Source organism: Onychostruthus taczanowskii, unplaced genomic scaffold (genome assembly GCF_017590055.1).
Source record: "Onychostruthus taczanowskii isolate IOZ18803 unplaced genomic scaffold, ASM1759005v1 scaffold79, whole genome shotgun sequence".
Taxonomy (NCBI): Eukaryota; Metazoa; Chordata; class Aves; order Passeriformes; family Passeridae; genus Onychostruthus; species Onychostruthus taczanowskii.
This window is the reverse complement of record NW_024505782.1, coordinates 2,640,697-2,665,361: the sequence shown is the minus strand read 5'-3', so window position 1 is coordinate 2,665,361 and position 24,665 is coordinate 2,640,697. Positions and strand designations below refer to the sequence as shown.

General features: G+C 41.4%; 1 protein-coding gene across 5 annotated transcripts in view; it reads left to right on the top strand.

Annotated features, from left to right (window-relative positions):
* The first annotated feature begins 1,198 nt into the window (after positions 1-1,198).
* SMAD2 (SMAD family member 2) overlaps positions 1,199-24,665 on the top strand; it is a 50,152-nt gene continuing 26,685 nt past the window's right edge. For 3 of the 5 annotated variants that reach the window (XM_041423563.1, XM_041423564.1, XM_041423560.1), the window contains exons 1-3: positions 1,199-1,338; positions 1,669-1,780; positions 12,224-12,513. In XM_041423563.1, coding sequence (XP_041279497.1) covers positions 12,281-12,513 — 233 coding nt within the window. In that variant the 5' untranslated portion in view covers positions 1,199-1,338; positions 1,669-1,780; positions 12,224-12,280. The remainder of the gene's footprint in view (positions 1,339-1,668; positions 1,781-12,223; positions 12,514-24,665) is intronic. The other 2 variants (XM_041423562.1, XM_041423561.1) reach the window with 2 other exon arrangements.

Here is a 24,665-nt window from a genome sequence, read left to right as displayed (position 1 = left end):
GACTATTGATGACAGCAGATAAAAACTCCTCCAACATATGGGGGGAGCCCGCTGTGTTAAGAGTTACCGAGTTTGGGGTGCAGACAGAGGGAGGCTGGGCTGGCTCTGGGGCTGCCTTGTCTCCGTGTCACACTCGGGACCCCCGCCCTGGAACTGCCAGGGACACGGAGCTGTGGGCAGTTTGAATCTATTTAGAACCACAAAATCGTTTAGGCAGGAGAAGCCCTCCATGACGAGTGAGCCAACCGTGACACCAGCACTGCCCAGGCCACCACCGACCCCTGTCCCCAAGTGCCACATCCACATGGCTTTTAAATCCCTCCAGGGACGGAGACTCCACCACTGCCCTGGGCAGCTGTGCCAGAGCTGGACAAGCCTTTCCATGAAGGAATTTTCCCAATATCCAACCTCAACTTCACCTGAGCCCGTTCCCTCTCCTCCTGTCCCTGTTCCCTGGAGCAGAGCCCGACCCCCCGGCTGTCCCCTCCTGTCAGGAGCTGTGCAGAGCCACAAGGTCCCCCCTGAGCCTCCTTTTCTCCAGGCTCAGCCCCTTCCCAGCTCCCTCAGCCTCTCCTGGGGCTCCAGCCCCTTCCCAGCCCCGTTCCCTGCCCTGGACACGCTCCAGCCCCTCGGTGTCTCTCTTGTCCTGAGGGCCCAGAGCTGTCCCAGCCCTGGAGGTGCCTCAGCACTGCCGGCACAGGGGGGCGGTCGCTGCCCTGGTCGTGGTGTCAGACTGTTGCCGGTAGAAACCAGGTGCCACTGCCCATCCGTGCAGACCCCAGCTGGGTCCCAGCGGCAATTCCCGCCGGGAATCGATGCACTCTTCCGCAGCTCCCTCACTGCGCCCGCCGCGGAAGGATACGGAGCGGGGGCGCCGCACTGCGGCCGCGCGGCTGCAGCTCATCCAAACCTCCGGCCAGCCCCGATCAGCCTCCCGCGGCGGGCGCGCGCGCTGTGACTGACAGCCGCTCCAACCAATGAGCACCGCGACCTCGACCCGCCTCCCCTCGCCTCACGCCTGTTTCTTCCACTCCCCTTCCCTTGTCTTTTTTTTTTTAACGCTGTGGGCACTCCATTGGCCATTCAAACTGCCAATTATACCCTTGGACCAATAGCAGTGCTGCTCCTTAAAGAGAAGAGAAATGCGGCCAATGGGCGGCCTCCCCGCCCAGCGGCAGGGGCGGGGCGGCTCGGGGGGCGGGCCCTCAGAGGAGGTAACGCTGAGGGAAGAGGCGGCGGCCGCACAGCACTCGGGGAGACGGAGGAGGATAAGGAAGAGGAGAGGAGGAAGAAGAAGGGGAAGGAGCGGTGGCTCTCGGCGGATCCTGGTGGCTCCCGGTAGGTGCTGGTGGATGCCGGGCCCAGGGTCCTGGCCCGTGGGCAGGGTCGCTCCGCCGGCGCTGCGCGGGCCGTGAGGAACCGTCCGGGCCTGGTCCCGGCGGGGCCGGGGGCGCCTCCCTACGCCCTCGCCCTTTTTGTTGTGATGGGACCCGGGCTAGGTTATCCCGCTCCTGCTGGCGTTACCCCCGGGCTGTGGTGGGAGGGCCGCGCTGTGCCGCCCGTGTGTGTGTGTGTGTGTGTGGGTGAGGGGAGGGAGGAATAAAGAAGTTGTGCCGCTCCTTCTCTCCCCCGCTCCCTCCCTCCATGCCCGGTGTGTTTTCCTTGCAGGGGTCCGCAGAATATCCCGAGCTGGAAGGGAGCCGCGAGGATCATCGCGTCCAGCTCTTAGTGCTGCGCAGGACACCCGTGTTGTGCCTCCTGGACGGGCGGTCAGGGTTAGGTGTGCGAAACTCCGTGGAGTTTTGGAGGATAAAGTTAGGAGCGGTGTGGGGCGAGGAGTTGTGTTTGGAGCTAGGAGTTTGCGTTTGGGATTGCGAGCCCTCGCCTCACCCTTTTGTCTGTCCCCTCTGCTTGTCTGCAGAGTGTAAAATAATACACACAGCCCACGTGAGACAGGACTCGAGATTACTGGTTTTATTCACGCCTTTAAGGCTGCAGCAACCTGTGTGTTGTCAGAGGGCAGGGGTGGGTGGGATACTGGGGAGAAATTCCTCCCTGCAGGGGTAGTGGGGCGCTGACACAGGCTGCCCAGAGGAGCTGTGGCAGCTCCATCCCTGGGTGTTTGTAAACAAACACAACCTGGTCATGGCTCATCTGTCTCGATAAGTGCACGGGGGAAGCTGTGTCGTGATAAGGGCAAGTGGTTGGTGTTGTTGCTGCAGAGTTGTGGAGTTCCTGTTTGTAGGGTTTTGGTTTTTTGGTTTTTTTTTTTTTTTTTTTTTTCATTTTGTGGAGAGTGGAGGGGAAGAGAAGTGCAATACAGCGTGGTCTTTTAGTGTTCACTCTGGGGAAATAAAAGAACGGAAAAAAGCGTGTGAATGAGTGAAGAGCTCTTGTGGTGATTGTGGAGAGCTGTTGAACAGCTGGGATTCAGGCTGCAGGCTGGTCTTGTGTCTCTTTGGTTGTCCCTCACATCTTCTGACTGAGAAAAACCCAGCACGTGTGTTGTGCTCTTTTCAAATGCTTGCCAGTGGGATAGCATTAGGAGAAAGTTTGTTTACTGGCTTTGCCAAAGCAAGTGTCTCCAAAAACCTGCAGCCTGTGTGTGTTATGTGTGGAGCTCATGCTGTCACAGTCCAGGGGTATAAGGGGGCTAGATTCCATCGGAAGCGAGAGGGTTTTGATGACAGCTTGTTAGGAGACCGCAGGTAAGAGCAGGTTTGTCTTTTCTCAAGTGTTTTGTCTTAGCCTGGAGAGCTGTACTTTCAAACTGATCCATGACATTGCTTCTGTGGGGGCTGGCCTCTGCAGTGAGGCACTGATTAGTTCCTTGCTCTGTTCTCCAGGCTGGAAAAGAAACACCCTCTGGCTGAGGTGAGAGGCCAGCAGAGCGAGGTTGCTTGTTTAGATTTTCTCATGCTTTGTCGAGGTGTTGGTGCGTGAGTGGGTTGTTTGTGTTCTCGTTCTGAGGCACAGCTTTCAAACTTCTAACGTTTACAAGCTCCGGTGAATTCGGGGGGGATGAGAGTGTGAGTAAAGGAGGTGTTTGTGAAGTCCCTTCCCCCCTTTGCTTAGCACTATCATGATGAAAGATAACATTAGTTACAAATGCCTTTAAGAAGTGGAAGGGGAGGGTCTTGTTTAAGGTGGTTTTTACTTGAAGATGAGTCTGAGCAGATGTTGAACAGCATATTGGAGTGTTGGAAAGAGTAACCTGGCAGCTGATTGTTGTTCTGCAGTTGTGTGGGTCAGACACACAGACAGTCAACAAAAGGAGCGTAAGTGTTTGAAGATCCAGTTTTCTTTGTTGAAGAGGTTGGATGTGTGTGATAGAACCTTGGAGAAGAATTCATTGGCTTTCCTGAGGTTCTAGTAAACAGTAAAAGAAACGGGACAATTGAAACAATTGAAAAAATGAGGGTAAAGAATGGGTCTCTGAACTGTTCTCTTGTTTCCTTCCACCCAGCAGCTAGATTCACCAACAAAATCAAATACCCTGGAATTGCACAGTGAATCTCCAAATGAAAGGCTGTTCCTGAGTCCTCCTCCATCTTCCTGTTCCACTTGATCTTTCAGAATCTTGTGCACCAGTTGATATAATTGAGTTTATTGGAGCTCAAAAAACCCTCCCTGCTACTGAGGGCAACTTTAAAAAACAAACCTTGTTTCCATCTCTCTAATCCCTTTCCCACAAAAGTACTGGGAGAACAGGCTTTGTAGTATGTTCTGGGTAACAATGAATCTGAGCTCTGCTTGAGAATGAAGCAAATTCCTAAGTTTTGTTTGTATAAAGAACAGGACGCAAAGTTTTAATTATTATAAAAAAGTATTCCAGAGTTTTCAAATGTATTCAGTGCTGCCTTAATGGTTGTGCATGTAAATGCCCTGTAATTGAAAGCATCCATTTATGGGCCTGACTTGCTAAGTGAGCTGTAAATTCTGCTTTTCAGATTGGATTTAATGACTTTTATCATAAAGCCATAAACTGGTTGTGAACTGTGCCGAGAGGCAAACAATACCTAAGCTTACTTTGCCAAAATATTTGTAATTGTTGATTTGTTAAACTGAATTGCTGCAGGTCATGCGATGGGATTAGGTTTTTGTAATAGAATGGAGAGTACAGGCAGCCCTGTGCTCAATACTCTCTGGGCTAGAAGAAATGGGCTGCTGCAGAAAACCTTCCTAAACATTCCTCTGGACTTCCAGTCACAGAAACTCCATTGCAAACAGTAAGCCTTCATTCCAGATTGCTTTTTACTCTGATTATGTGTTTGACAGCCACAGTGTGAAGGAAGACCGAGCAGAGACTGCAAGAGGGGAGCTCCGGAGTCTCCCATCAGTTTAGTCTGGGGCTCGAGCTTGGTTTAAAACTCTGGAGCAACAGGAGATTAACATCAGATACATAACATAATGGAACACTGTTTATCTAGGGGGTGGGGGGCTGGCTTGTCTGAGGAACGCTCAATAGGCCTCTATTGAAAGTGAACTTGCATTAACTGATTGTTAAGTGCAATTGTTTGGGCTTTAACAAAGTGGAGGAGCTGCTAAGCTATAAACTGGAACAGGTACCTAGGTAACTGATAGGAGCTCTGTGAATATTGCTGTCAAATTTAGCCCAGGAATATTTATTTTCTAAAATAATTAAGCTGACACTTGCCTGTTGTGCATGGAAAATTTTAGTTAAAATTAATGAGGTGAGAAGGGCTTAAACTGCTGTATTTTGGAGTGCTTAGGCACTGTTTTTCTGGGGCTATTAATGTCCTTTGAGCTTTAAGAAGTAGTACTCTGATGTTGTTCATAATACTGAGTAAGTGGAAGAATTTTGTGTCTTTGTAGAGACAGGTGGATTGGCCAGCTACAGTTGTGGTAGTTTTCCTCTTCTGCAGCTTTAGGAGAGTTGCTAAAATACATTGGGCCCTCCAGTAGTTTAATCAAAGGTCAATAAAATTAGCAACTCTTCCTTCTCATGTCTCCTGTTGCAGGCAATTTTAGTATGCCATGAATGGTTGTGTTAGATGGAGTGCTAATCTTTTAATAGCAATACACCTTTTCATTACTGCATTTGCTACAATTTGAAGTAGCCCTTAGTAATTGAAGAAAAAATCCAGCTTCCCAAGCTTTTTTAAGAATAATGTCATGCTTATTTAGTTCTGTCTATGAGAAATTTGAGTTTGCTCATTTGATTCATAAACAAACTTCATGGAGTGAGTGAGATATACAGTCATGATAGGTGAGTAACTATGTTTTCTATGAGTATGGTTATGTAGAGTTTCAAGATGCATTGGAATACTAGAGCATGGTAAACTTAAAAATATGTGTAAATTGAGTCTCTGCATAGGCATGTTTCAATTTCTCACTCTAAAGCTGGCCCAGAGGAGGAAATCTCTTTGCTCCTCCTTCCCTCCACGGTCACAAGCATCATGCCTTGAACTTCATCAGCCTGTGTCAAAAAAGAACGGGGTGGGACCTTGGCCTTGCTGGCCAGAGCTCCCTGGGATGGGAGCTCTCCAGAGCCACCTCCTCTACTGGGCTGATCAGTTGAAAACCTAAACTGGGGTCCAAGGGCATTACTCAGTGGGGCTGAACTCCCTTTCCAAAGGAAAAACCAAAACAAACCCTGACACCCAAACCTCAGTAAGGAAATACTGCCCTACTCTGACCTGAGTATGAGGAGGTAAGAATATCACTTTTTCTGGTGATGGTTCTTCAGGAAGATATCACAAAAGCAGGTGTCTGTTTGTAGGAAATGAAAGAGTTAGTCCTTCTGTAATCTTGAAAGGCAGTTTTTGGAGGAGTGGTGGGTGCAATAGACGTCCCTTTTCCTTTCTACTGAGTGATTTAAGCTAGAGCATATTCTATCTCAAATGTAAAAGAGTGACTTTGGTTTTAGTTTGAAGTTGATACTGAATTCAGGTGCACATTGTGCGCCTGGTGAAATTGATAAAGAATCTTTTCCAGATTCCAGGATTAATGAAAAAAACATTGCCTTTAAAAAAATCCCAAAAATGGGACTAAAATAGGGAGGAAATGAGCTTGTAGACTTTCTCTCAAATACCACAAATTATTTTCCTCGATCTTCTTTCCTCAGGAGCTTAACTTCTGTCTTCTTTATTTCAGAAGAACTCTTGCAAATGAAATTCTTCTAAGCCAGAATACTTCTAGTAAAACCAGGAGAGATCAGATTTCTTTATTTCAAGTTTAAGATGAATAAGCAGACTGATATGAAATATGTTGCATAAGGTTTTAGAATAAATTAGCCAGAAATCACTTGATATTTTTGGTAGCACCAGTGTGTTTATAGTATGTTCCAGACACTCAGGAAAGGAAAATTTCCCTTGAAGGTTTTAGTCTGCTAGTATGCTGCCCTTAAGGTTTTCTTCATCTTTTATGCTTAAGTTATTGCTGGGATCATGGGCTTAATATTTAATACTTGTTCCAGAGAACCACAGTAGAATGGAATAATAGTAGACATGACTCAAACTTTGACTTTAGGAGTTGCCAACTATGACACTGTTTGACCAACTATAGAAACATGTGTGCATCAGGGCAGAGATGAACATGCTGCGGGGGCAGAGATGAAACAAATACCACCAAAGTTAGGCAATTTGTAGCTCTTCCAGTCTTAATCTGTTGGGAGTAGCAGCACATGCTCTCTGTGTTCCAGCAATCTAAAGAAACTTTTGTACCTTTCTGGATAACAGTACTCCCTTGAGTGAGCATCCATAGCTGCAGTTTGAAGGCACAGTCCAGAGATGGACTTGGGATGGAAAGGGCTGAAATGGAAGTTTTCTGCTGTGGAACACACTGCTGACTTGGTACTACTAGTTCAACTACAGTTGAGCTTGGAAAGGGATCTTGAAAATCTCCCTACAGGTACTCACAGAGTCCCTGAATCTTGGTGTCTTGTGGTGGGTATTGGAAGTAGTACACAGGAAGGAAAAACAGATCAAATTTAGGCCATGCCATATTGGGCCTCAGCAGAAGAGAGCAAAGGGGTCATGGTGCAGAGAGTAAGTGATGGTGAAGCGCATCTGAACTCCTTTTAGCAGCAAAGGCTGTGAATACTCAGTTTTTTGAGGAGGTTGGCTATAAAAGACAATGACAAAAAACCACTTCAAGTGAGAGGAGATGTTATATATTCAGCATGTAGTTAATCTGAGGCCATTTTAACAATGTGGAAATGTTTCTTGCAGCATTCGTAAAGATTGTGTTCTGTGTGCATTTGGGGGAAAGAACATGTTTTTTTTTTAGTGGATGAAGAATGTGTATGTGTGTACCAGGCAAAAATCTAAAGGAATGTTTTTAGCAAAAGGCAAGTGTCGGCAGTGGCAGTGTATGCAGTTATTGTTCTTTAAGAGATCAAAGCTTCTTCTATTACTGTATCCATTTGAAAGTAAAAGTTATAACTGATGAATAGAACTGGGATTTGCTGGTCAAAAATGATCTTTAACAGTGACTCCTAAACCCATTGGTGTAAACAAGGTGTTTCTGATACCATCTGGGTGGGTACAGTTAGAGCCCAATGCAGGTCTAGGGATCCTTATGTTTATTTGAGCTCCTGATAGAAGTTCTGCAGCAGACATGTGCACCCTGCCTTCTATCTCCAGTTTCTCATTAAGTGTAAATTTCTGACTTTGAACTTTAGATTTATATTATAATGTTGGAAGCTTTAGGATAATATGACCAAAGGGGTAAGTGCAGAGATAACATTAGGCTGATACAATTTTTTTCTGTGGTCCTTAGATTAGTCCTTACACAGTGTCTTCAAGTACTTGTAATTAATGTAATGGAAGAAGTAAAGCTTCCAGGCTTGGCCTTTGTCCAGGGGAACATCCCAAACTGTGTGAGGTGTGTTCAGATAGTTTCTTTGTGATGAGAGGCTGAGAGCCCTCTTATTTGAGGGAGGGATGTGATTCAAGTGTACAGAGTTTTGAAGCTTGCAGACTAGGTGAATGCAAGTCAGTTCTTCAGCAGAGTTTTCAGAGGTAGAACAAGAGTGGCTTTCTGAAACTGGGAAGGGAATAAATTAAATTACTAGAAGTAATTCTTTTAACAGTGGACAGTTAAATACTAGTGCAGTCTGCCACAAGAGGTTGTGAAGGCATGTTCAAAAGGTGGTTAGATGGGTTTGTGGACAGCAAGTCCATAAATTGCTTCTGATGGTAGTAAGTAGCAATGTAGCCTTTAATTTTGTAATAGTTTAAATTGCTGAAGGATTATGGGGAGAGTGGACTGCAGAATACAGCCAGGTTCACGTGCTTTCCTTGAGTGGCATGTCCTTCTGCCACCTTAGGAGCATTGGAGCGCTAGGCTGGATGCACCCATGGCTGCTTTTTCATTGCAAAATCTCCATTTATCCATACTGCACATAATTCAGCCCACTCATGCCTTGCAGTTTGCACTATCTTCTCCAGGCTTGGAGCAGAGTGACTTTTTTTTTTCATAAATTAAGCTGGGTGAAATACTCTCATGTAAGTACTCATCACGATCGGCTGAAGTATTAAGATGAATGAAGTCCTGTCCTACTTGTGTCACATTCTCTCTGCTCACCCTTTGAAAGATACAGGGTTCCTACTGGAATAACTTACTGAAATTCTTATTGATAACTCCTGGCAAATCACTGACATGGCAAAACAATAGCTAGAAGGAAGAAGTTAGTTTAAGCCTCCCAGGCTCCTAGTCTGCAGCTGTGATGTATGTTGTGTTTTTGTTGAATAGCTGCTAAGCCGCAAAAATCATTGTTAGAAAGGTCTCCTTAAATGTGTTGCTTGGTGTTTTGGGGTTTTTTACAGCTTATTTTCATGGAGGTATCATATCAGTTTGTGCTTTCTGACATCTTCTGCAGAAGCTGGATGAGCACACATCTGTAAGGCAACTGTATAAAATTAAGTGTGGTATCTGGAAATTTCTGATTAGCTAGGTGTGAGCCTACAGTCGTTTGGAAATGTGAAAAGAGATTTTTTAAAAAAATATTTTCCTCTGACTATGTCAAAATAATACGAGAGTTCAAATGAAATGTATGAAATTTCTAAATTCTTTCATGCTCCAAGACTTAAGTTACTCAGTGTGCATTTGAAGCAGAAAGCCAAATCTTTATTAAAGAAAAAACAAACCACCAGAGATTACAGAAAATTGTATTTCATTATTAGGGGAGAGAATACTGCAAAATTGAGCACCTCATCACAGCGAGTATTAAAAAGCTGAAAAAACTGGATAAAAGCATTGAGAATGTTTGGAGGACCTGGAAGAATAGGCTCCGAAAGAGGCTATTTACTGCCTTGGTGGTAAATGAGACCTTTCTGAAGTCTGTTTTATAAGGCTGACAGTCAAAGGAGTATTCTGTAGCACTGAAAGGTGTAAAATTTGAAGCTAAAGAACAGAAAATATTCAGATAAGGGTAAGAATTGGTGTGTGGATCAGCAGTGATAGTGGTACTTGATTGCCTACATCTGTCACTGAATTTAATATTCAGATATTATACCACAAATTGCTGTTCTTTGAACAAAGTCTTAAAAGCCAAGGAGGTTGTCTCCTTTAGTTCAGTCTTTCTCAATTTCTTGTGTGTGCCTCCGAAGCACACAATACTGGCCTTTCTCAAAGGCTGAAAGATTTTTATAAAGCTCCCAGTGACTACTGCTGCCTGCTTTAGAAATGGAGTGTGATTCTTAACCAGTGGAGGCCGTGCAAGCCTGCCTGTTTAATCTTTGGAGCTGCTTGGTTTACTCATTAGGGGTCTAATGAGTAAAGGCCCTCAAATGGTTCAGAACATATCAGGATGCTTAATTTGGCTTTGTCACCAAAATAAATGATTTAAATTAAGCACATTTCCAGCTATGCAGTCAACACTAGTGCTGCAGTTGAAGTCTAGGGCTGGAATTATCTTTCCACACTCCTGTAATTCATCTGACATCACTTTGTAGTACATCAGTACCATGTGTGAGCAGCTTTTTAGCTTGAAAGAGAGCTATCTTGGCATAAACCGCAGAAAATTGATGGGTTTTTGCTTTTACCTAGCTGAACTTTTGTGGAAGAGCATTAGCAGCGGTGCTGAGGTGGTGATGCCTCAGGAAGGAAAGGAAGGAGAACTGAGCTTCCTGTGGCAAAAAGCTGTTGTGTTGGCTTGACTCTTTATGGTACTGTACCTTGAGTGTCCATGTTTCATTAAAAAATGTTCTCTATTCAGTTTAATTTTTCTTGTTTGCTGTAGCCAGGCCTCCAACGCAATGCTCAGCAAAAGTGCATTTGGAGTTATTTGGGACAATTCAGTAATAATTTAATGTTGCTGGAAGAGAGAAATTTCTTTATAGTCCTGTGTGAAAATGAATGTTTTATCTTTTTACTACAGACAAAAAATGTGTAACAGTTTAAAACTGAGAGAGGGTTGATCTGGATTGGGTATAAGGAAGAAATTTTTGCCTCTGAAGGTGGTTAGGTCCTGGCACAGGATGCCCAGAGAAGTTGTGGCAGCCCCATCCCTAGAAGTGTTGCAGGCCAGGATGGATGGAGCTCTGAGTCGCCTGGGATAGCGGAAGATGTCCCTGCCCATTGCAGAAGGTGCAACAAGATGATTTTTAACAGTCCCTTCCCAAACCACTCCGTGATTCTGTGATTTAGGATGAAGTATTTTCAATGGCTTGCATAAAATTATCAGTGTTGATCTTGGTCCCTGTTAATTGGAACCTCTGTCTCCATGGCCCCAGAAAACTACATTGCTTGCTTCAGTCATATTTTTGGGTGCTCTGAGAAGCTGGTTTATGGAGGTGTAATTTATTTGAAACTGAAATGTCATGCCTACTGAATGTTCTGTTTTGTGGAAGTTGCAAAGTTATGACTTAAATTACCTGTAGAATATAATCTAGTGTTTGTTGGCTTGGCCCTCATGAAACTGCAAAAATGTGACAAGGCATAAATTAGCCATGAATGCTGTAGCCTGAATACCTCGGATCATGCTGTTGTGCAGGTGGGAGACTTCAGTAAGATGAAGTTGGTAGATTTTGGATAGATGTGGAGAGTGTGCCTGTACAGCTTGGAGAGGCACGTAAGCTCCCTTCAAAGCTCAAATCAAGTAGCCTAAAGGTAGTGTTAGCTTTTAGTTAAAACAAGGTATTTTCAGCTGACTGAACTAACTTACATGGCTTGGGAATATGGGAACTTTCTGGAGTTCAAATACCCAGTTGTTGCCTGGAAATAGGATCATTTTTTACTTCAAAGCTATGCTTCTATCCATAGGACCATTAATGTCCTTGAGCAATTTCTAACAGCTGTCTGCCTGTTGATTTCAGGTATTTTATTTTAATGCCTAAACCCAGCCTAATGGAACCTGCAAAAGCAAGATGCTTTTTTCTAAGTGGCTATCATTTCTCTTTTAAATGATTTGAAGTGCATATTGCAGTGAATGCTAAACATAGCTCCAGTTTCAGCATCCCTTTTAATATTTCATTTTATATTAATATCCTGATCAGGTAGTTATACTGAATGAAAGGCTTTTAAAATGGAAAACACAGTTCTGCTACCTGGATGCCTACAAACTAAGATTTTAACTGTTCCTTTAGTGAATTTTTGGAAGACTTGATTTTAAGAACTGCCATTTGAGAGAATTTATTATCTGGAGGCCACTGAATTTTAGAGGGGAATGGGCTTATTACTAGACTTAGGGGGAATTTGAAATTGGTGTCCCTCCGTGTAAAAAAAATTGTTAGTTATTTAAAACATGACAAAATGAGAAAATGTTTGTGAAATGGCTGGCTGTTGGAAGGTTTCTGTCAAGCCCTAATGACTAAATCACCTTCCAAACACAATTTCACCTGCTAAATTAATTTGGAGATGCGCAGAACATGAATATATGTGTATGCAATTTGTCAATCTCTTGAGGAGCATATTAATAAGTTACTTAAACCTGCTAGCCTAGGTACAAAGCTAGACTTAAGTTACCTTCTGTATTTGCTGAAGTTTGCTTTAGTCGGGAAAGACTTGAGAAAAAATGAATTTTCTATTCCAGTAGTAATCCTGGTCTGTGTTAGCTGTTGAAGAGTCTACAGCAAACTTGATCTTTATTGATGAAGTACCTAACTGCGGTACAGACTACTTCTGAGATTTTATTTTTTTTTTTTTGGGATGCAGTATCCTGTGGCATTTGGCAGTGAAAGGTCCTAAGGCAGACAGGTGTTTGTTTCATGTGAAACCTCAGTGCTAACGTATCGCTTGTTTCGGTTTGTGTTTTTAGGGATCAGGCAGGAATCTCCAATTCATTGCTTGCTGAGTGTCCTGTCTGGTGAAAGTCATGTCCATATTGCCATTCACTCCACCGGTTGTGAAGAGACTTCTGGGGTGGAAAAAATCCGCTGGTGGCACTGCAGGGGCTGGTGGTGGTGAGCAGAATGGTCAGGAGGAGAAGTGGTGTGAGAAAGCAGTGAAAAGCTTGGTCAAGAAGCTAAAGAAAACAGGACAGCTGGATGAGCTTGAGAAGGCAATTACCACTCAGAATTGCAATACAAAATGTGTGACAATACCAAGGTAAGTGCTGCTGTATTTGAAATTGTTACAGCCACTTAGGAAATGACTAAATGGATGCTTAGACCTTCTGTGAACAAATAACTAAAAAACAGTTGCATGCTTTTGATTCTTTTAAATTATTTAAAATATGTATTGGATTAATATGGTGCTTGCTTATAATGGAATCACATGCTTTGTGAAGTCACAATTTCGTTTTTCGTTACATTTCAATTTTCATTGATATGTAGGGTCCTGTTTGTATGTATTCTCATGATATTTAACACTGCTCTTAGTTTGTAGCCTTATGCTTTTATTTAATAACCCTGTCTATACTTGGGGAGGGGGGCATGCTTGAGCCAACACTTGTACTTGAAAAGATACCAAAAGACTAGTTTTTCCTTGGTCAACACTTCAGTAATCTAACGATTTTCAGTTGTATCTGCTAGTTTAAATTGTACAAGCTGCCTCCATTCTCCCTTTTGAAGGGAAATATTATCTATGGAGACAGGTTGTCTGAAGACCAGTTTATTTACTGTAATTATTGACATTGTTAAATGAAAACACTTTTTGCTTAATAACTTGGGGCATTTCTAGAATTGCTCTTCTGATATGTATAGAGATTTAGATGAAACAACTTGCATTCTACACCTTTGACTTTCCCAGCTTAATTCATAGCAACTGCTGTGCGAGAGCAAGGGTTATGTTTGTAAGTATAATGCAGTCTGCTCTTGATTCATGTTGCACTGAAATCCCACTGGGGTGCCTGGGCAGGCTCATTGTGTATGACAGAAGTGTCAAATCACTTCACAGGTGTGTTTTTCCCTGAAAAAGTTAGAGGATTTCACTTTTCTGGGCACTTAAGTCACTTGACACTAAAATTATTTATAGGGGAGAGGAACTACATCTGGTTTATGAACTTCATTTCTGTATTAGTGCATTCATCGTAGATACTTTTAAATTTTGTATTAATCATAGCACAAACTGGATTTGACTGGTGTCACTAATGATTCCATATATCAAATGTGTTGTAGCTGTTATCTGATAATTGTTTCAGCATTCTGTTTTCAGTTTGACACAGCTGTCTGGGAAAGTCATGAGTATACCCTCAATAAATGACTATTTTAATTCTTATTTTTCTATTTTCTATTCATCTTTTGTTTCTAATGCTGCCCTCTGCTTGTATTTTCTTCCCTAGAGCATACCCAAAAGTTTCTAGTTTTCCCTTCTGCTTTCTTCCTCTTGCCAGATGGAAACAATAGATTAAAAAATACTAGCACTCTCTTGTCTTAGTGTTTTATCAGCAGACTAAGATTGAAACCTGTAAGGTTTTATATTTCTTGAGATGACTTTGTGTGTTTAGCAAGTCTTTACTGAGACTGAGATGATGTGCTTAATTGGAAGTTGTTTCATATGACACAAGTTAAACACACTTGATATAAAAACGTGTACCTAGGTTCTAGAGCTCTTGGATTTTATAGAGCCCTCCTGCTGGGATACTGGAACACTAGATATTGCTATTTCAGAAAAATAGATGTCTACAGTGAATTTTGGTAAGAGATATAAACAGGATTCTAATACATCATTATTTTTGAGTAGACTCTAGTCTACTCATAGAGTATGCTTGCATGACCTTTTGTGCTAAAGTGGGCATAATAAATAATTCTTTAAAATTGAATGCAAATATTCTGTGACCAGCAATTCTTGCTGTTCTCTGTCCTCCACTCAGCTGTAAAAAGAATTGGACCTGGATTTTACTCCTCTGGAGTACCTTAGGAGTAAGCCAGGAAGAATTCTTCAGGTGGTGTTGGCTACTATACAGAGTTTAATTTTAAATTTAAAAATTATTTTGGCATTAAGGGGAAGGGTGATATCAGGACTGCCAGCAGTGCCATACAGAATTTTTTAATTTCATAGCTGGGTTTTGTATTGTTGATATTACTTCACTTGACAGCAGTAGTCTGAGTTCCCAAGAAATAACAAATGTCAACTCAGTACTGTAATGACTTCTTGGAGATTCTGTTCTTGGATTTAGTAAGTTAATGAAACCACTGCTTGAGACCCACTTTAATGAATGTCTTAAAGATCTGCAGATCAGCAGGGATAAATAATAAAATGCTGAATTTGAAACTTTTTTCCTTACTAGTCAGCAGGAAGTTTGTGGTGCCAAGCTGCTGAGATGCAGTTCTGATGTGACAGCTGGGCTAGCTTTCCAAATGTTGCTCTGCTCGGGGAGGGTTTTTGTGTGTTGGTTTTTTTAGCTAGCTTGAGTTTTACTTACTACCTGCTTTTTAATTTGTGTAGATATCGAGAACTGTCGTGGGATGCTTCTGTTTGTCACTGTTGCATTATTCCCTAAAAAAAAGTTTCAGTTGCCATTTCACAAGTTTCTGGTCCCCTGGGAGATTTCCAGGGTTTTTGATACAATGTTTAACTCTAGTATATTTTTTCATCACTGAAACTTAAAGCATCCAAACTCCCACAGACTTTTCACAAAACTTAGAAGCAGCTTGAGCAAAAATTGTATTAAATCACCTACTCAGAAATCTGCATTTCTTACTGTGTGTCACTGATAATCATGCTGAATCAGGTTTATTCTGCCCCTGTGCTGTTTGTCAAGGTGACTGCACACTAAGGGAGGCTGATCCTGTGTGTACTACACAAAAGCTGCTCATGTGGTAATTAACACAACTTCTTATGGGACTAATGGAGGTTCTGAGAAAGCAGAAGCAAACAGATGGAGTGGGTGTTGGCATTGCACAGCAGGACTGCTTAGCTCTTCATAAGTGGGTCAGTAATCTAGAGCAGGGGCTAAATAAGTACAGAAGTCCTTTTGACACTAGCCCTCTAAGTAATTTGTAGTTATCTTGCTGAATCCTCCCAGCAAGACAGTGGGATTCTAATCACATAAGCCCTGTGTATTCTGAAAATAAATGTTGGCACGTGAGTTCACTTTTCTAAAATACTTAATGAATTTGATAGCATTTAAGAACTTGCCTTCATGCTCTCTCATGTAGTTTTGACATGGGCAGAAGATGTAGTCAGTGGAGAAACAGTGTGAGTATCCTTCTTCTAATGGAGCAGTTTCTTCCTTCCTAGCCTGGATTATTCTTTTAAATCTCAGAATCTTAGATTAGTTTGGGTTGAAAGGAACCTTAAAGATCATCTAGCTCCAACTCCCCTGCCATGGCCATGTGCAGAGGCATCTTCCACTAGACCTGGTTTCTCAAAACCCAGTCTATAAATGCTTTGTAACTAGTGTGGCTGAAACCCAAGCATTTAACAAACCATGCCGTGTAGTGAATAATCAGCTGCCATATTGATAGTCTTATCTTTGTTATTTAAAAAGTTGTTTCAGTGGTAACAGCACAGAGAATTGGAATCCAAAGTATGAAAACACAACTAGTTTCAGCATCCCAGTATTCTGGTGTGATCAGCTGTCTTAAAAAGAGTACAGGAATTCTTCATGCCTTATTTCTGCTTCTTTTAAATGGGACCAAAAAACAGTTGCTTTTGTAAAGTGCTTTATAATGTACAACTAGTAAAAGAGTTTGGTTGGGTCAGGTTTAGGATAATATTGACCTGGACTGTTGTAGTTCCTTTATTTTCAAAATTGGAAATAAACAAAAAACAAAAAAAAAACAAAACAAAACAAAAAAAAAAAAAAACAAAAAAACCCCAAAAAAACCAAAAAAAAAAAAACCAACCAAAAAAGCCCAACCCAAAACTACCCAAAACCTAAGGGAAGGGAAGCACTTTTGTTGACATTAATAGCAGTAGTCATATTACAGTTATTATATATAGCTGTGTATGTGGAACTGTAGTTAACACTTGAATCTCAGCTTTAGTTGGCAGCCTTAGTTCTTGCAGAGGAGGTAATTTTTACTGCTGGTTTCTATTAAATTGCATCACAAAAGTAGAGCAATGTTGAAAGTGGATGGAAAGCACTCTGACATATTTTTGACTGATAAGGTTTAAAAACCCAGCTTTCTGAATAGCAGTTCAGAGACTTTCTGCTGGGATGCTGGTACCATGTGGGTGCCTCAGAGTCCCAGGTGAAATGCAGCAGTTGCTTCCAGAGCTGAGCAAGGGCTGATGCTCCAGTCAAGCTCTTGCTTTTCAGCCTGCTTTGCCATTGGAGTTTTTGTATTATCTGGTCTTACATGTGCTCTCTGTCCCTCTTGTTTAACATGAGGAGAGCTTCTCTATGCCATGGTTTTTATAAGGTTATTCTTGGCTTTTTTTTTGCCGCTTCCCAATTTTGTCGTAGATAGTGAGAGTAAGAATGTAGATGATCTATGGAATTTGCAGTCCATAGTTAGATTTCTAAAGCCACCTGGCTTCTGCTTCCAATATGAGCTAAATTCTGAATTTTTGTACCATTCAGAATCAAGGAGAAAATACTACAATGGGTTCCATGGTTTTGGGAATGTGGATGATTGTGAGGGAGTGTTGGGAATGTGAAGCAGACAGTTGCAAATTAAGTGATTGGTTGGAATTATTTATTAATTTCATTAACGTTGATGGTGCTTTGAGTTTTTTAGGAGGAAGTAGTAATATTTCAAATACTATAAAGCCATACTTGTATGGCTTTCACTTCATCCAATAGTAAAGGCTGGTGATTTTTTTAACTACTCCCATGGAACTGGTCACACCCTAATTGTTCTGGGGAAATAAGGTGGTGTTAGTCAAGCATTGCATTCAGAATTCCTTTCTGATATTCTTTCCTAAAAAATAGAAAAACACAGTAGCATGCATTGATTGCATCTGAAGGCTGTAATGTTTTTAGGTTTGGTTGTTGTTTGGTTAGGGCTTTTTTTGTGAAGTAAATATCCATGTGACTTCTGAGCCTGAAAGACTGCTCTTGATGCTGAAGTGAATAATGCTATTGACACAACTTCCCTTAGGCTTACTTAAAGTGTCCGGGAAATAAATCCAGTATATCTTTGCTGTATTTCTGATGTACTCTGCAATGCTTCAATGCTTAAAACTGCAGAATCTGATGAAAATTTGTCAAACACGTGAAAACAAGGCCATTTGACTCAATTAAAATTGTTTGAAGAAACTATGTTTCTCTGTTATATAAATGTTATTCCTTTGGTTGCTTGCCCTGAAGCCCTTTCCTCATTCCATACTGTGAATAATACAAGGGGCCTAGGCATGGCTTATGGCACATGCTGAAATTATTTTCTGGAGGTTGGCTCTCTTTAGGAGTTACTCTGAGCCTCTGAACGTGGAACTTAGGGGTGCAGATCACAGTGTCTACACAAGAGTTAACAGCAGGAGTACACTGGGCAAAGAAATGCCCTGTTCAAAGATGGGGAAGCTGGCTTAGAACTTCTGTTTGAAAACAAATCTTTTAAAATTATGCTTTTTTGATGCCTTTTTCTTCACATAACTGAGTAATAAGTAAATTTAGGTGTAAAAAGCAAAGTTTTTATTGAAAAAAAACTAACCTTCTACCACTTAGCATGTTTTCTTGAATTTCTTGGGGATATTTGTCAGGAAAGTGATCACATAGCTGCATGCAGTAACCTAGTTTTAGGAATGCTTTTGATCACTAATAGAGCAGAGTTGTCAAGCTAATGTGGCTTCTAGAATAGATTGTTTTCAGGCTTTAATGTCTTTCCCCAAAATAGGTTACTTCAGAGCAGAGCAGTACAGGTACTCCTTTGTTCCTTCTCAGGGTAAAGCCATAGGACACGGGTGATTTCAGCAATTAAACTGGGAGTGGGGAAAGTTTCTCTGGGAACTATTCTAGGAGAGTTCCTAGCATCTGCTAAGCTGTGAGCAAGTTAGTGAAGAGGTCAGTGCTAGGCACTTGGGTTGGCATAGCAGAGCCTAAAATAACATTGCAATCCAGACAGAGGTGAAGCCTGTTTTCCCACAAAGAAAGCTTGGCACTTTCTGATAGTTTGTAGCAGAGATGCGATAATTCACTATTGAAGTTGGGGATGGACAGTTATTCTTAGTCATAGTTTTATATGAAAAATGTTCTCAAACCGTGTAGAGTTTCGCAGTCTGGATGCATTCAGTTGGATGTAAATGAAAATGCATGTAAACTATAGTTGAACATCTTAAGCTTTCAAAAATATGTATAGATATTTAAGACAATGCTTCAAAGTTCACTAAAATACTATTTTTATTGCTGAGATTACAGGAATAATATGCTTGTAAATCATTTGTTGATAAACTGACTCCCTTTTCTCATGACAGGATTATTGAGGATGAAGCAGACCCCCTTCTGTTTCTCTCTTGTTGGAATTTCAATAAAAAAGTTCTTTAGAACAAAGCCAAAGAAACATTTTCTGGAAATATGGCAAGAAACAGCCGAGGTTTTGGGGAGTATTGGCCAAGATTTGCTTCATGATCTTGTGCTCCTCCTTGTGATATCTGGTGCTGTGAATACTTTGTATTCATTGGAAAGGTGTAGCCAGAGAATTAAACTGCCCTTATTCTACAGTCCCACAATTATGGTGGAACTTAAATATTGTTCTCTGTAAAAGACTAAAGGATGTGGTTATAGACAAACGGATGCTGCCCTAATTATGTAAAATGACATGTTCAAACTCTAGGCTGCAAAACACCTTTAGATGCTGCATGAACATACAGTGGGAAATAAAAATTCACATGAGGTGTGACTTCAAGGCTCCCTGAAACTTAATGTCTCAACTAGAGTTTAGTAATTAATATCGCAGTGTTGGTAATGTTGTCATGTTAAATACTGTTTTTCCTTCTTTTATTAACCCTTTCTATATAATTCCCACATTATAGTTTAAAAGCAAATTTTATTAGTTTTCTCCTGTTTGATTAATGAAGTTGCTATATATGTGTGGAGTAGGATGCAGGATTGATATGAGCAGAAGGTAATGCATTTTTTTCTCTAATGGCTTTGTTTTCCTCTACTGCCACTTCCTACTGGAATAGTCTCTCTTCAGGGATACCTTAGAGCTTCTTCAGATACTGTAAATGGACTACAAGAAAGAGGCTTTGGACAGGGGCCTGGAGTGACAGGACACAGGGAATGACTTCCCACTACCAGAGGGCAGAGTCTGATGCAATATTGAGAAATAATTGTTCCCTGTGAGGGTGGGCAGGCCCTGGCACAGGTTTCCCACAGAAACTGTGGCTGACCCTGGATCCCTGGAAGTGCCCAAGGCCAGGTTGGACAGGGCTTGGAGCAACCTGGTATAGTAGAAGATGTCCCTGCCCATGCCACAGGGTGGAATGGGGTGAACTTTTTACTGAAATTAGGGATAGTAATTGTGTTCAAGTGTAATTGAGTGAGGTTTAATTGCCAATACTAGAACATAACTGTTAACTTGTTTTGTGGCACAGCTGTGGCTGGTGGTGAGGACTGAATTGCTGTAGCTGAGGTTGAGCTTTAGTGTAGGCATAGCTCAGGTTACAGCATCTTGCAATGATGTCATCCTGAAAAAGGAAGTCTTAGAGTATTAAACAAAGATACTTAGGGCTGCCAGTTTTAAGCTCGTGCAGTTCAGGAAGCCATGTGACTTACCCACATAATTTGTTAGAGTTGGTGTGCCAAGCAGGGAGTATTGGCGTGTCATTTGAGCTAGGTCAATGTGTAAAAATACAAATCTGAAAAATACTTAGCAAGTAGCAAAATGCTGCATAGTTCAAAGGAGCTTGTCTCTCGAGTCAGAAATGTTGAATTTTGAGAATTACATTGTATACTAAGTGGAATTGTGGATAAAGCCTGGGGGAATGAGGATTCTGGCCTTGGATTTCCTGCCTTTTCCCAGGTAACCTAAGTTTCAAATTTGCTGTTACTTTTCTGTCTATAAATGGAGATGTATTTTTTTAAGGATTGTAATAATGCCACCTTTACTGCTATATAAAGTGTATTAGTTGTTTGGAGAGTAAGCTTAAAGTATTTTTTGCTGTTGGAGTATCAGTGATATGAAAGCAAATTTGGGGGTGAAAATATGAGTGGTTAGGATTTGTGGAAGTTCTTTGTTCAAGTTGATGCTGCTCTTCATTAGGATTGCCTTAATGGTAAGAAGCAGGAAAAGTCTGAATCAAAAATGAGTGTTAAAGTGTTACAGCTTGCTTGATTTTTAATTTTTTTTAAAACTTTTTAATATGCAGTTAATTGTCAGGTTACAACTGGTGCTGAGGCTACTTGCATTTACTTTAGCAACTTACTTGCACAGTAGGTTCTGGTAGACAGCTCTGACTAGGAAGAGTAACACCTGCATCTTGAGAGTTCATGCTGCCATAAAAATGTATTAGACACTCAAAAAAAATGTTGCCTGTGCTTTATTGTCAATACTGAGCCCAAAATTATCTCATAAATAGTTATCTTTTCTCCAATAAAGGAATCAGTCTTTACCCAGTCTGTGCTAAGCTATTCCCTGTCTTGCTGTGGTAACTCATGCATTTATAGCTGGCCAGCTATTCAGTGTGGTGAAGATTCCTCTCCTCGTTTTATTCTTCTGTAGAAGTCAGCCATTTTAGTTTTCTTGGTACTGTAACAAAACACCTGAGTGCTGTTTTTACTAGTGTGAATGTTTTATGACAACCCACCCAATTTTACAGGAAAAACTTCCCAAATATGTTGCTCAGGCTGTTAGGCTAGGAGGAATTTATAGGCTAAACAAGATACTGCAGTTCCTTTACTGCTGCAGCTTTGAACACAAATAGCTGGTTAATAGGCTCCCTACTGACTTAATCCCGCTTGTAATGTACACCTGCTAATTTAATAAAAGTAATTTCCCATGTCTTGTTTACTACTTTTTTTTTCATTTATTCTGACTCACTTGCTCTGCTGATTGGTGGAAAGCTTCTAAAATTTACTGTGTACAATGCCATAGTCTCATCATGAACAGCTTTCGTTGGCTTCTGTCATGTTGCATTGTTTGAAGCCGACTGGCAGGATACAAGAGAACAATTGGGAGCTGGAGTAAGTTCACATCTCACTGCATATGCTTTAAAATTGGCAGAAGAACAATGAGTTTGGGGAAATCCCCTTGAACAAGTGCTGCACAGTAATCTGACTTCAGTGTTTGTGCAGAAAAGATCCTCCAAACTGACTTCATTACAAAATGTACAAGCAAGTCTTAGAACTAGAGCTGAGAATTTTCACTTAGAATCTTCGCTCATAATTGTAGGTAAACAGGCCCCTTTTTCAGTGCTTGGTTTGTTCTTTTCTTGATAGAGAAGAGCCTGGTACAAGTGAAGCATACTCAGTTTAGCTTAAATGCAGAATTTCAAAGTTGCTGTTTAGTTCAGTTGGTGAGTTACTCTGAGAACTTGTCTTTGCCCATAGTTTTGTGGAAGGCTTTAAGTTGAGTTCCTCTGATACTTGAAATAATTTCAACTTGTGTTGTAGTTTTGAAGGTTTGAACATGAAGAAATGCTTACACCAACTGATGTGGAATCTTGCAGCTTTGTGGCACAGAAAGTTGTCTTTGAAAGGGTTTTTGACTCACGTGTTTGGCTGAAAAAGCCTTGTCTCTAATAGACTGCTCAAATGTTCATCTCGTGGGTTCCAGGTACATGTTTCAGGAGCGGCTTCTGAACCTTGCAGTGTTTGCATAACCTGCAGCAGCACAGCCTCCAGTCTCCCAGGCTCATTGAAAATTCTTTGCTCTCTTTTATGTCATAAATATCCCTTTCTGCTACAGTGGGGGGAACTTGAATATAAGCTGAACAGCCATACCAGGGAAAGGAATTCACATGTGTCTATAACCATGAATTCCGTAAAACCAATAACAAAAATGCTTTTTTTGTTCTTTTGCATTTTAATTTTGAATGTTCTGTTTGTCCCATGTACCTGTCTTGCAGATTGATATCTTGTCTAAACACAGTTAGTACCCAAAAATTTGCTGTCCACTGTATGTCTCAGTTAGATGAATATGGGAGGAAAACAGAAGGGCTCTACCTAGTGCAAGCTGCATAATGGCAGTCATTTAAAAAATTCTGTAATTCTCTTTGCTGATGGGAAGACATTTTTACTGGAGTTGAGTGCCGATGTGTTTGTTGATCCTCTGGGAGCCCCTCAATGTTTTGGCCAACAACCACAGACATTCTAAGAAGGATTTAAGCAGCTTTCCTTCCAGCAAAATCCATGCATTTGTTAACTTAAATGTTAGTGTTCCTTGAGCCTTTGAAACTCCTATACTTTTGGCTGCCGTAGGACAGAAAGAGAGAGCAGGGCAACTGCCACCTCAGCAGAGGGCAGGTGGTGGTAGATCAGGGCTGCCTCCTGGTAGGCAGAGTGAGGAAAAGGAACTCTTGGATGTCCTGGGAAAGTGCTTTACCTGTTAAGCAATTGGATGTGAGGCAAGAGCACTTGTGGGCACGGTCTTCAGATGCATGTTGTGGGTACAGTCTTCAGATGCATGTTGTGGGTGTGGATCATGAGCAAGGTGTCAAAGAGTTCAGGACTTGGCCAAGGTCTTAACGCATCCTTTCTGCCTAAGCTCTCATCAGCAAAGCTCAGGAAATAACTTTGGTTCTTATTCCAGAGGTGTCTCCTATATATTCCAATTTTCTGATGACGGTATGTGCTGTAGGGCCCCATGTTCTTTTCTGGGCCTGAGGAGAGTAGAGGCTTCTAGTTAGGCACCTTGGCTATTACGTTCTTGATTTATGTCTTATGAAAAGCATAAGAAATAATATGGTATCTAAGCAAACATGCAAAGTGCATTTTAAAAATAATGTTTTATTTAGTTATTCTATCTGAACAATGCAACTCTTCAAGGCTTTTTATGCCTTCCTTGCTAGTTGTGAGTTTTCTTTATTTTCATTATGAAGTATGGGCATTGTCAGTGTTGGTGAAGGCATGGTCAGACATAACTTCGTATTTTTTTGGCAGAAAGTGATGTCAGGTACCATTCAGTTCTCTGCCTCAGTGTGTTGCTTGGAAAGTTGTCTTTAAGGCTCAAACTTCAACTTCATTTGAAATTCCTTATAGGAAACCCTTATAATTTAGCTATATAATAGTTGATATTTTTTTCTGTTTTCATGAAGACAGTCTGTTGTTTGGGGTATGGATCAAGGTCAGTGTATTCCCTGATTCACCAGTTTTCTGCCAGGTGTGCATGGCTTGGGCTGCAGCAGGGATTGTGGTGGTCTCCCTGCATTGAGCATTTCATAGCATATAACCTGTTTTTCTTCTTGGGTTTCTGAGATGGGTGTATAATTCGTAGGGGCTGTCTGGAGAAAGTTCAGTTTGAAATGAGGTATTTAAAGATCCTGTCACTGTTGTTCCAAGAGTAATCTTTTTGCCGAGATAACACACTTTTTGATAACTGTGGACAAGTAACTTGAAGGGCTAATCTCTCCCCTTCACTACCCCAAATACACAGTAGTTTGAGAAGGTTAATCAAAACATCTCATGTTTTCTCAGCTGCCTATCAGTTGCAAAACAGCCCACGCAGGTGGTAGCATCAGCCACTCACCCACCTGGAGGATGATGGATTCCTCAAGAAAAATTACTTGACTTGGCCCTTGCTTGGTAGCTGTACCTGTTAGCTTGTGGGGAAAGTTTTCACCACACCTACTGTGACTGACAGTGGTTAGAGAACTTGAGATAAAGGTCATTTTTTAATGTCTTTTGGGAGTAAGATCTTCTGTGATATTTGTCTGCTTTCAACAAAACAATTTGTTGTGGATATGTCAGCCAATGTTGTGATGGATAGGTCTTCTTATACAGCTACTTTGTCCTTGAATATTTGTGGTTTTCAGGTCTGTAAAGAATGATACAGCATTAACCTGTGAAAATGCACTGGATGTCATCTTAACTCACTGCCTGATGTTATCATAGGGTAGTTTGGGTTTCTGAAGATGCGAAACTGAAGCAGTTAGAAAACCTTTACGGGATATAATAGTGTAACAAATGAAAGCAGTGTAGGAATTCCAAGTTACCATTTCAAGAATGCCATCTTAAACCATAAACATCCACATCCTCAGTGCTTGTGGGTTCACGTGGTAATAGGTTTTTCTTTATTGTTGGTGGTTTTGTGTGGGTTTTTTTATTTTGGTTTTTTTTTCCCTTTTTTTTTTTCTTTCTTTGGATTTTGGGTTGGTTTTTTTTGTTGTTGTTTTTTGTTGTTGTTGTTGTTGGGTTCTCTCTGTCCCTTGGTTAGCCTTTAGAGAGCTGCCATTGTGAATGCTCTTGTACACTTGTCATCTTCACTAGATACAGG